Below are 12,622 nucleotides of genomic sequence, written 5' to 3' on the forward strand. Positions count from 1 at the left end.
TTCTAGGCTACCTTGAAGATGCTATTGGATCACCTGAAACTGGTGGCTTCTTACCATGAAGTAAATAAGATGACATGCCAGAATTTAGCCGTGTGCTTTGGGCCAGTATTACTGAGCCAGAGGCAGGAGACTACCAACCACAACAACAGAGTCTTCACAGACTCAGAAGAGCTTGCTAGTGCTCTGGACTTCAAAAAACACATAGAAGTGCTTCACTATTTACTCCAACTGTGGCCAGGTAATGTTTCATTGATCTGAACAAGGGAAAAAAAAAGTCAAACCATTGCTGTCTGTGTTTACTGTGTGACAATTCATGTCACTTCACAGGATGACTGAGCAGCATTGGGAATTCCTGAAACGTGAGGCACTGTGGCATCACCTACTAATCTAAAGAAATCATGACAATTTTATAACTTACTCTTTGTATTTGGTCACTTTGTCTAATGGGACATTTCTTGTTTTAATTGCTTTGTTACCAAGTGGCTGAGTTTGAGTATAATGTAAGAAATAGTAAAGAATACTTTCTGTGAGTAAAGGCACTCGAAAATACAAACTCAGTGACAGTATAGTTTCCACATCTGAACTGGGGGCTATTGGGGTATTTTATTTTTCTCTTGTTTTTCTTCTACTCTCCTGTTTTGACCATTCAGGTTAATCTGTGTATGGAATTCATTAGTTTTCTGGTCCCAGAGATACCCTATTTTCTGCCCTTGAAAATAGTTTGGCAGAGTTGGGAATAGTCTTACAACAAGAGCTGTGCAACTTCTAGTTGTTCTTGCAGAGTTTTGTATAAGGAAAAATGGGTTTGAAACAAAATGCCCAACCCAAACAAACAACAAAATCCAGACCAAAATGTCGGCATATTCACTGGATTTGGGGTGAGAAAGGAAATGGAATTCTGATATTCCTAATAAATTTACTAAATTATTATTCCTAATAAATTACCAAACTAAGTGTGAAGGTAACAATTTCTGCTGTGATCTGCCTTTCAAATGGGAAATGATTGCCCAGTCTTCACCTTTCTCCTGGTACTCAGGCACAAGCCAGTGGAAGTAGTCAGCATGACACCCAGAGCCCTGAGTTTCAGGCTGTGGTGAATTCCTGTGCTTAGCTGCTGCTGAACTGCAGCCTTCTCTCATGCAAGCACTGCCCAAAGTCAGAGTGGACAAAGGTATTACAGCTTTTCAATTAAACAGAATAATAACTGTGAAACAACTTGACATTGGATCTGATGAGTTTATTTTTAGATAGTCTTTGGCCAAACAATTGTCAAAAGCTACCTAACCATGCCTTAGGTAGTTCATTGAGTCCTCTGTGCTGGAGTATCTTCTTTTGTTCATCGTGGTCTGGCTAGCTGTGTGAAGAACTGCTATTTTGGTTAACCTGATCAATTTAATATCTACTTCTCAAATCTGAGCAGTTTAAACCTTTTCATTCTCAAGACAAAGACAAGATTCAACTTCTGCACCAACTGAAACATGAAATGGCATTACAGTTAAACTAAATGAACAATATGTCCAATTTGGGTTTGTTTCTAGATTTATTTTTACTTGAAGAGGAGGTGGTCTGCTTTTTGTGGGAGATTTGGGGTCACCTAAGAAACATGGAGAGTCACAAAGAGCCTGTCTTGGTAATACTGAATGACAGATGCTGTGACTGCATTTGAGCCAGCCAGGTGGGCCCTGCAGCTCTCTAGTCAGGATACAAAATCTTGCCTGACTCATTTAAAGAGTGTTTGGGAAAAGACTGCTTGCTTGTTTGTTTGTTTGTTTTGTTATATTGGGATTTTTCCCCTCCTCCTGTAATCTCCCTTTATTGCAAACATAAACTGCCATTCCTAGATAGGTGGTTCTGGAAGTCTCAGGAAGAGCTCCTGGCATGTAAGCATGGGTTGGCAAAGATCTGCATCTGTCAGATTTTGTATACTACTCTAAAATTTAAAATATATTAAAAGTGTCTGTGTTTGTTGTCTTTTCCTAGCCATGAGGTATAAATGAATGTAAGGTGTGGGATAGAATAGAATTGTTGGGGTAAAACCTAAAGGGAAAAGCCTAGCACCAAATTGCATTCTCCATATCATCTCCGTTCTGGCAGCAGTCAAAAAGAGCATTTGAATTCTGGCCTACCTCCTTTCTGTATCTCAGCACAGGAAAGAGGTAGGCCAGAATTCAAATGCTCTCATGAAGGTGTACTCTTTGTCTTAGTAGTTCATAACCATGTAAGGTATATGATCTTGGTGTTAATTAAAGGGGGGTGGGGGTCTTATGATTGCCAAAAAAGCATAGGAATCTACTCTGTTGTTACTGTCCACGTCATCTCCAACGGCCTCTGCGCTGCTTAGTAATGCTTGTTAAGCTTTAATCTAGAGGTTATTTTGCATTTGTTAGGTGGGAGTGGGTTTGGGTCTTTGGCTTTTATTTTAACTGAGGGAGAATTTTGGGGGAGGGTTTAATCCTTTCTTGCCTAAAACTGTGAGGTATCTGGACAAGTCAAGCAAGTGCAAAAGACTGTAAGGTCCCTTGACCGGCACGGTGTAATTGGCAGGTTTGTGCACGGCCCACTGAGGCCTGTCAAGTGCTTGAATGTTTCTTGTGGTATGTCAGTTACTGAGTAGTATAAAGAATATTCTGAGCGCTGGAGTAATTTCAGCCGTTGGGGGCTGCTGCTTCATTCCTCTTATAACAGTTTCCACTGGAGGAGTGTCGCCAGGCTCCTTCCTGCTGCCACAAATGGTGCTGGTGAGAGTGGCTACAAATCAAGGTGTGCTGCTGCCGTCTGGGCTGTAGTGGTCAGCAAGTTCCTCAGCCTCTTGCTCTTAGCCATGGGAAAGATGAGTTTGGGGAAGAAAAGTCAATGTAGACAACTTGTGTACTGGAGGAAAATAACGAACGAGTGCAGTCTCAGTTTTGTTCTCCAATTCCCACCCCTGTCACTCTGATATGTAATAGGCTGCTGGCACGAGACATTGCTAGCCACTTTGCCCTGATTTTCTTCAGGGTGGGTGGGTTGCTTTCCAGCAGCTCAGGTGCAGGTGCTGAAAGGCTGTCACTGGATGGGCAGCTTGAAATGCTGCTTGTGGACAAATGTAAATGGTAGTGCTTTTTACTTGTTTTGTTTTTCCATACTCTGCTGATCTGATGTTGGCCATGCCCTGGAGTCACCTCCTGTGACAGCTGACTCTAAGGCTGTGAAGAGTACATGTTGATCAAACAGGGACAGCGCTGCTGGGAAGCTACTGGCTCTTGTCTCTGCTCACTGCAGCCTCTTGTAAACCTTCTCTGCCTGAAAATATTAGTGGAAGGGGAGTTAGTTTGACATATAGTGCAGCTTCATGATGGGCCTGAAGCAATCGAAGACACTTCTGCTCCCTTGACAGCTGCAGCTGGGTAGCCCCAAAGCTGCTGACCACCAAAACGAAAAAGAAGCTTTCAGTCAGGTCAGTCAGTGTGTGCAGGAGAGATGGGGAATGTGAGTGGAGGAGGAGGGAGACCAAGAGCTTTTTACACAGCAGGAGTTAATTATGAAAACTCTATAGATAGCATATGGCATAGCTGCTGTGGGAAATAATAGCAGGGAAATGTAACTCTGCTTATGGGAACGAGCATTACTGTAAAGGGGGCAGGAGTAGGTTAAGTAGTAGAGTTTTCCTTTTCCTAAGAGAAAGCTGAAGCCTATCCCTTAGCTTGCAAGAACTGTGCAAGCCTGTGCTAAAATGGATGTAAAATACGAAGGCAGAGATGAGCAAGTGAAGACCATGCAGTGTAAACATAGTAGTTGGACCCAACGGAAGGATCACAATCTTGTTCCTTATAGCTAGTCTTTGTAGATTGAGACAGCTCAGTAATGAACATGTTGTGCAATACTTAACTTCCGTATTTCTCCAACTGAAAACAAATAGTCCTTGTTGGGTTAGACCATGTAATACTGGCATTATCGTCCTTAACTCATGGTCTTTTGTCTTAATGGAGCATAGTCTAAACAGAAGGGCTTTTGTTACAGTCAGAGGGGTGGGGAGGCAGCAGTGATTGTTATTGCATGTTACTGCACGAGACATAAAGTAAAACTAAATTTCCCTGGAGAGAACCCAGAAAGAGAAGCACTGGGCACATCTCAGGGCTTGAGCCTTTGTGCCTGTGTGCACGGAGTCTAACAAGGAGTGGTTGAGGTTGTGAACAGCGTGGGTTTGTGTTTTCAATAGTGAATGGGAATAGGAGGTCTGTGCTGCTAATTACAAGAGGCAATGGTCTGTATAAAACCAAGAGAAGTTTAGCAGCTCAGATGCTTGACTGGCATAGGTCAGTAAATGTATTTGTGCTATTTACCGTAGGAAGCCAGTAAGAGTGGAGGAGACTTAATAACTTGTGCTGTGTAATCATGGGCTCAGGTAACACTGCCATCAGACCTGTCTGAGTGTGCATCTGACATGGGGTTCTGGCTGTTTAGAGAAGGTAGTGCAAATGAGCTTCTTAAACAGCACAGAACATTAGGGCAAAAGAGGAGTTCAACTCTTGGTGTGTCTTCAGCTTCTCTGTGTGCTTCTTAGCACTGGTATTTTTGTTGGTTTAACCTCTTTTGCTCTGCCTGCTTTCTGTTACTCCTTTAGCCTGGGTGAAGTGTGTGAGCTGAGCTGTTTGCTTTTCTCTGATCCAGAGCCAAATGGTGATTGACTCACGCAGTGAATTTAATCAGTGCTTCAGGAGTTTCTAGCTTCAGATAGGCTTCTCCATTGCCATTTCAATCTGGCATGAATCTTCAAAGCTGAGCTTTTACAGTAGTTTTCCTAATTATTTTACATCAAATAGTGGCAGAAAAAGTAGTAGTGGAATGTGTTGGCTGTAAGCTTGCATGTATTTCATGCATGCTGTTAGTGTGTGACACTGAGGGAGGACAGTGGGCATCTATCATGGATTTTTGTTGCAGCATGGATTCAGTCCTGACTGATTTAACTTCTCCTCTCTTCTAGTGCGTCACTCACCTATCAGAGAACCAGCACATCTGAATGCACCTCCTGAGCACCCATCCTCACTGAATTACCTGAGACCCAAGAGGCAGAGACCTCAAATGCTGAATCTGAGCAGTACTGAGATGTCCGGAGTACTCAGACCAAGGCCAGCAGGTCTGGACAGCCCATCAAGCAACCGCTATGCTGGGGACTGGAGTAGTTGTGGGGAGAACTACTTCTTAAACACCAAAGACTGCCTGAGTGAAGCAGACTATGATGATGTCCCTTCAGAAGATACAGAGAGTGGAGATGACAGCAGCAAAGCCGATGAGTCAGATGCCCTGGTAAGGCACCCCCAGCCCAGCCCCAGGGAGCACACATTTCACAGCTATTTGACAATGCAAGCAATAGACTCTGCAGTGGATCACAGAGCAAACCTCAAAGACCTGCAGGAAAGTATTGATACTCTGATAGGAAACCTGGAAAAGGAACTCAACAAAAACAAACTGAATATGAGTTATTAAATGCTATCCCATGCAACACCTCCTCCTTGTGCCTCCATGCCCTTCACCATAGCTGTGTAAGGACTGACAGTGTCTCTGAATGCCTTGTGGTAAGGCCACAGCTCACCTTGCATTAATAAATTTTAAGCCATTCTGTTACCTTTCTGCCTTTTTGTTAGAAGATGTTGGCCTGATTTGTGTATTGGAGACAAGCTTAGAGACCATGAGGTGGTTCCACATAGTGGCACTTCTCCCTAAAAACATTATGCACTTAGGTGGTCTAGGCAATACCTGGCAGAAGATAAAGCAATATTTCCACTGTCAGTGGCAGAAGAACTCCTTGTTCCTAAACCTCTGGCTCTGGTACAGATGTTCCTCTCGGAAGAGGATGAACGCTGCTTGGCCTGAGTTTTGCAGCATGGACTTCAGATAGACTTGTTTTTCTATATATGCAATGGCTGCTACAGAAAATGCTTTATATATATATATATAATATTTATATATAAAGTTTAAATTGTACAAATACTAATGTATTCCTGTATTAACACTTTTCAGTAATTATTTAAACAATCAAAAATTAAATATTTTTCTAACCTTGTTTGTATATATCTGTGTATAAATGTGCCCGTGTCTGTAGCCACTTGGGAGTAGGAGAGGTCTCTCAGAACTACAGAATGGATCCTTTTCTAGGAAGACACATGCAGTGATGCCAAGTGAATTTACCTCTTGGGTAACACGGCGTTTGATTGATTCACAGAGACATGGCCAGAGAGAAGGCAGGGTGAATGATTAATATGAATGACCTTGTGTGTTGCAGGGCCATCCGTTCCCAGGTGTTGACTGGTAGCTCTCACCCTCCCCCAATACCTTTTTTAATTTTGTTTTCCTTCCCTCTTCACGTTATTTTTCATCTATAAAGGAGATCTGGGAGGTATTTACTTTTCCAAAAATACTTCTGATTTGTCCTTGTAACCTGTTACTTCATGCTTGATGTTTCAGTACTGTTGTTGTTTTTCCCCTCCAGCGTTTCATGTTGCGGTACCTTTGTCTGACTGCTGGTGGTTAGACATATTTGAGCCCTCTCTGAAGGGCTGTGGAGATGCAAGACTCTGGTTCTGCGCAAAAGCAGCTACTTAATTTTGAGTCTTTTAGTTACCTGGTCTCCCAAAAACGGAAATCCAAGTTGTTACGTGGGGTTGAGGGATCTTACTTCTGGGGAGTTTGGGTGGGATTGCAGTTCACAGTTAGATTCAGCCATCACCATCCTCTCATTTCAGCTTTTATCATTAGTAACTTAAGGCAAGTAATTCTAAATGCCACGTTGAAGACGTACATTTGTGGTTTCATTATATGTAGTTTGGTAACTATTTTTAAACAGTCCTCCTAACCAAAAGGAGATGCAGTCATGCCTTGTCCCTCACAGGTCATCCCCAGTGAGGAAGGGGGCGTTTGGGCAGTTGGAGGTGAGAGGGTTATGTGTTTTTAGAGGTCAAATGCCAATAAGGCAGGGTAGAACTTAATTCTCTTCATCTTTTCGGTACAATGTTGGCTTCCCACCATGGCTTCCCAATGACCCTGGGGGTAAGTGCCCTTCTGCTCACCCCTTCTTCCTTATATTGCTTAATTCAAGAGTTATTTATTTACAGTAGCAAAGAAACAAGAATAGCTAAGGCAAACTTCACCCCTCTTTTCTAAGAAATTATTTTAGCATGGTTTCAAATGGTTTATTCACTCTCATTAAATTATTTTTTTTTGTAAGTGTTAAAAGATGCAAAACAATTACTGCAATATAATGTATGAAAATGTAAATTTCACCTGAAGCATTTATCAATAAATTGATGTATTTTTTTAAACTTTTATACCTACGGAATGTGCTCACTTTTTAAACCATAAATTGAAATCCTAAATAAAATTTGAATTAAGAGCAAAATTTCACTGAGCATAGTTAGTGATTATTTAAATCTGTCGAAGATCATAGAATTGTCAGGGTTGGAAGGGACCTCAAGGATCATCCAGTTCCAACCCCCCTGCCATGGGCAGGGACACCTCATATTAGATCAGGTTTCCCAGAGCCATATCCAGCCTGGCCCTAAAAACCTCCAGGGATGGGGTTTCTGCCACCTGTTCCAGTGTCTCACCACCCTCATGGTGAAGAACTTCCTAACATCCAATCTGAATCTACCCATTTCTAGTTTTGCTCCATTCCCCCGAGTCCTATCACTACCTGACACTCTAAAAAGTCCCTCTCCAGCTTTCTTGTAGTCCCCTGTAAGATACTGGAAGGCCACAACAAGGTCTTCTCAAAGCCTCTTCTCCAGACTGAACAACCCCAGTGCTCTCAGTCTGTCCTCGCAGGAGAGGTGCTCCAGCCCTCTAATCATCCCTGTGGCCCTTCTCTGGACACATTCCAGCATGTCCAGATCCTTCTTGAAATAGGGGCTCCAGAACTGGATGCAGTACTCCAGGTGGAGTCTCACCAGAGTGGAGTAGAGGGTGAGAATCATTTCCCTCGATCTGCTGCTGCTGCCATCCATGTGCGTTGGCTGCACATGAGAATTAATTCTGTAAAGATGTTTTGTTCTGGTATTTCTAGACTGACCAACATTCGTTACAGGTCAAAATGACAAAGAACAAACCACCAGGACACTACCTAATTTAAATCCAAGAGGAGGAATATGCTAACAAAGTTGCCAAGCCAATGTTGTGGCAGCCGTTCTTCTTCTCTTGCAGGATGCTGATGCTTTTGAACACAGCCTGGCTTTTGCACTGGGTGTGCAGGTGTATTGGCGCTAGTCGGAAGATGTTTGCATTTAAAGTTATTTGATGAACAATGCAAATTTGATATGCCATTTGTGATAATCTGGATGATGTAAGTGAGCACCTTTTGAGTAAGTGTAAGCTTTTCCTTCAGGAGGGTTCTGTAACTTGGTGCAGCAGCGTGCTGCTCTGTCAACTTCAACATTTTAACCTTGCAACAGGGGAAACTAATGACTTGATAAACTGTATCAGTGTTCATCTAATTAAGATGCAGTATTGATAATCTTCAAATGAAACATTTGCTGTTGTTCTAGTTACAACCACTTGTAGAACATGTTTTTGTTTCATAGAAATCCTCTTTTGATGAGACATTTCCCAAGTTGGCTTTTTGTTACAGGCTGTCCCTTATATATATTCTTGTATTTTGTATAAGTATTTATATAATCTGGTCCAGCTGCATCCTTCTTATGACTGTTACAGGTTCTTAATGATCAGGATTAATGTGACACTTGCCCTAATCCAGAAACAATAACCTAGTAGATTGAAACAACCTGCTGCTACTGAAGTAGAACTTTGGTGGGTTCTTTAACACAAAAGAGAAGGCTCAGTTTGCAGGTTGTGATTTGCAGGATAGAGCTCCTGTTGAACCTCTTGGTCACAGGAACTTCCGTTACTGAACTAACCTCTCTTCTCTTGGTATAACTCCATTTGACATCAGGAAGAGTTCCTGTTCTGCTCTCACTGCTGCTAAAAGAGGTTAAATGCAGAGGGCAGAGCATGCAGTTTTTCAGAGAGCAGATGTCTTTGGAGCATGTAGACTTCCTTCAGGTGTGGTAAAGGAAGCGGATGCAACTGCTCTTACAGAAACAGTTCCAAGACTCTCACCATACCCCTGCAATACACAAATTGTTATACTCAAGTATGGGGCAGTGATGGCCAGGTGCTGGGCTGAGTAGCAACCAAGAATCATAGCTTGTAGTCCCCAGTGAATAGCAGAAATGCATCTGTAGGTCTGCAGCTCTGTGCTGCCAAGTGTTAAGGATGTGAGACACTTAGGTGCGTTCAGGAATGGACTAGGCCCATTTGTAGATCTGTAATTGCTGTTTGTTTAAACAGGATTGCCCAAATGCTGCTTGGGCTGTGTGGCTGATCCAGCTGACACAAATTGCTTCTACCCCTTTTTCAGCTTCCCAAAGTGGGTTATTACAGGAGTGTGCAAGATGATGTGGGGTGTAGTCTAGAGAGGTGGCAGCATGATCTCAAACTGGCTTAAGCTGCTGGAGACCTACATCCACAGAAACTTCAGGTCTTCAGATCTGTCTTTCCCAAATGCCTAACCTATGTGGGTGTTTATTAATGCACCAGGCAAGAAATACAGCTGTAGCTATTCAGACTTGTTCTAAAAATAGAGGGAAATATCCCCAACAGAAGTAGATATTCAGGGTTTTTACAGAATAAATCTATAAATCTGATAAGCTAGAGGCACATCTGGTATTTCTGCTACCAGTTCTTAACCCCTTCACCTTCTTCCCCATCCCAAAGCACAGGGTCTTCATAACAGCAAAAATGTACTTTGATAGAAGAAGTCTTTGCCTCAAATTCTGGAGATAGCAACAGGTAAAAGATGGTTATTTGGGCTGGAAGGAGGACTGGTGTTACACTTGAGTAGAACTATGATGCAGTTGTTTTGAAATGTCATCCTACACAATCGATTTGTTTTCATTCTGTCTGATTTTATTTTTTTCCAAAGCCCTGCAGGATACCCTGTAATTTGTCTTAATTTCACCTACCAAATTTTGTGGTTAACCTGTGAAGCAGTCTGCTATGTGATGATACAAAGCCAACTACATATATTTGAACATCTGGGGTTGCATTAGAGAGGATAAAAGATCACAATGGGATGTTTAATCTCATATCTCTGGTGTTTCTTGGGAACAGACTACTCCTTTTCCATTGTTGGATTCTTGCAGCTCCCCAGTCTACTTTACTCTGTGGAGGAAGGTTCTGATCAGCAGAGCCCTCATCCACTGCCTAGGTGTCCTCACTGTTAGGAAAACCCAGCTGAAAACCATCTGTCTTCTGCAGTAGCTTCTTCTTACTCAACACTCTTGAAAGTGCCTCTGTGTTGGGGAGCGAGGCTCATGCTGAGGCTACTGCCTCTTCTGGGTTGTAGTGACAGAACTACAGTGGAAGAGAAATGGTTGGGCTTTCCAGGTAAGCCATGACCATATGGTTCACTTGAAAGAAGTACACATAGTTTGCAGCCCTGTTAATCAAAAATCTTGGGGAGGGTCATCTGAGGTGATGTTCTAACAAAGTCCAGGCCTGATAACAAGGAGCTGAGGTTTTTAATTAGTCTGCTGTGGGATATTTACGCATCTGTACGGAGCAGGCTGTTAAATATTGGTTTAGCAGCGAACCTGTGTTCTCTTACTGTTTGAGCTCCGACTGCAAACACTGTGCTGCAGGTGGTAGGACTGTGCTGGGTTTTAATTCAAACGTAGCGAGGAATATTATTGTAGCATTTAAACTTTAATAAACAAAGGACTGTTTTTCAAGCCAAGTCCTATTTAGCCACACCAAAGCTCTCTTAAATCCAAACAAAGTTCAAGCCAAGTGGTTCAAAGTATGTGATGGGCAGATATTGAAGGGGTGTGTTTTTAACACAGCCTAAAACCAAATTACAATGTTTATATCAGGACACAGGAGCTTCATGCTGCTCCTGTTTTGTGTTTGGCTGTGCTTTACTCTGAACTGAAGTGCTGGGGGTGACTGTCACTTGTCAGCTGAAGATCCTCTCTGCAAATCTCCATGTGTCAGTCATCTTTTGTGCTTTACTGTCTAGCTTGACCATACGGACATTTGTTTGACAGGAGCCTGTGACCCTCAAAAGAGTTTGGTGAGTCATGGAAAGAGTGAAGTCACCCGTATAGAGTTTAATCTGTCCTTCTCCGATAGATTTAATTTCTGCTTGATAGGCTCTGCTCAGTTACACAGTGTCTGACCTGGCAATTGAAACCCAGCAACCATCAGAGCACTGCTTACAAAAGAGTCGTCTCTGTGGATGGAGGATGAATATGAATATTCATGAGCCATTACTCATTTACACTGGTACATCTTAAAGCTTCTGTATGGCAGCATTTGATCTCTCCCAGGAACGACTGTCTTCCGCCAGAGGTACACATTTGAGAGCCACGCCGTGCTCGGCAAAAGCTGCTTGTTCTAGCTAACACTGATTTCTTTGAGGGAACAATATATTTTAATGGCTTTAATTTGCTGTTTGTAAGCACTTGCCAGGCTTACGTAACAATCCCTTTCTAATCTGATGATGGTGAGTAAAAGTGGCTCAGCCTGCAAAGTTTGGAGGGTTTATCAGTATTGTGGTCAGATCTATGCTTTTGGTGCAATTCTCCCCTAGTTTAGTCCTCCCCTAGTGTATCAATGTATAGATTCAGCAGAAGTGCAAGGGGCTTCTGATAGTCCAGTCCTCTATTATCTCCAAAAAATGCATGTGGCAGGAACAAGCTGATAGCCACAGCATATTGAATATTTCTTGTGGCTGCATTTAAAGGAACAGAATCAGGCTGCTGTTGTTAAGGGAGCATTGGTGTTGACTATGTAAGCAGAAGCATTATATGATGCCTATTGAGCATTGCAGCAGTCTTCTTGGGGTAGATGCTCTTGTGGCAGTGATGGCCACCTCTCTTTCCTGCTGTAATCTAAGTGACTGCATGTGCTATTTGGGTAACAATTGCTTGTGGAAGTTGTAGAGGTAGAGTAAGGCTAGCTAATGATGAAGTCATCTTTAGTTTAAAAAAATTTTCCTTGTTCCTATGTTTCATGAGCTGCAGTGTCTCATTGATTTATAACAGCAACTTAGAGTCTGGCTTTGATCTTTAAATCCCTTAGGTAAGGCTGGAGCCATTGCATGAGGAGTTCTTCCTTCCATCTCCTGTATTACTGTAACTTGTCTGAAGCACCTGTGTGCCTTGTACGCCTTCCCTTCTTTCTTCAGCAGCAGCTCAGGGGCTCAAGGCTGCACAAGTCTCAGATGAGTCTTCTTCATTCTGGAGTGCTTTCTGTCATCATTTCAGGAAATGTCCTGGACATCTCAGAACCCCCTACTGCTTGTCCCTAAGTTTTCAAGAGGAGTGAATACTTTGGGGATGAGGAGAGAGCTGAGTAGCAGAATTTGGATGGCCTGTATGTATATAACTTCTGGAGTAGGATGGTTTCCCCTCTGATGGAAACAGGTGGATTTAGATTGGAGGGGTGGATATGTTGGTTTCACCAGCAGAGTTATGTATAAGATTTTTAGAGATTATAGAGTCCTGACAGACACAGAACTTTGAAAACCATTACTTATATAGGTTATAAATTATAACTGTATTAATGAAAGCGAGTGGGGGACGTGTGCCCA

At 42.5% G+C, this 12,622-nt stretch overlaps 1 protein-coding gene across 1 annotated transcript in view; it reads left to right on the forward strand.

Annotated features, from left to right (window-relative positions):
• Positions 1-6,281, forward strand: part of SYDE2 (synapse defective Rho GTPase homolog 2) — a 29,962-nt gene extending 23,681 nt beyond the window's left edge. Inside the window, exons 6-7 of the mRNA XM_054165286.1 lie at positions 7-238; positions 4,964-6,281. Coding sequence (XP_054021261.1) covers positions 7-238; positions 4,964-5,466 — 735 coding nt within the window. The 3' untranslated portion in view covers positions 5,467-6,281. The remainder of the gene's footprint in view (positions 1-6; positions 239-4,963) is intronic.
• Positions 6,282-12,622: the final 6,341 nt, after the last annotated feature.

This window comes from Dryobates pubescens, chromosome 11, assembly GCF_014839835.1.
Source record: "Dryobates pubescens isolate bDryPub1 chromosome 11, bDryPub1.pri, whole genome shotgun sequence".
Taxonomy (NCBI): domain Eukaryota; kingdom Metazoa; phylum Chordata; class Aves; order Piciformes; family Picidae; genus Dryobates; species Dryobates pubescens.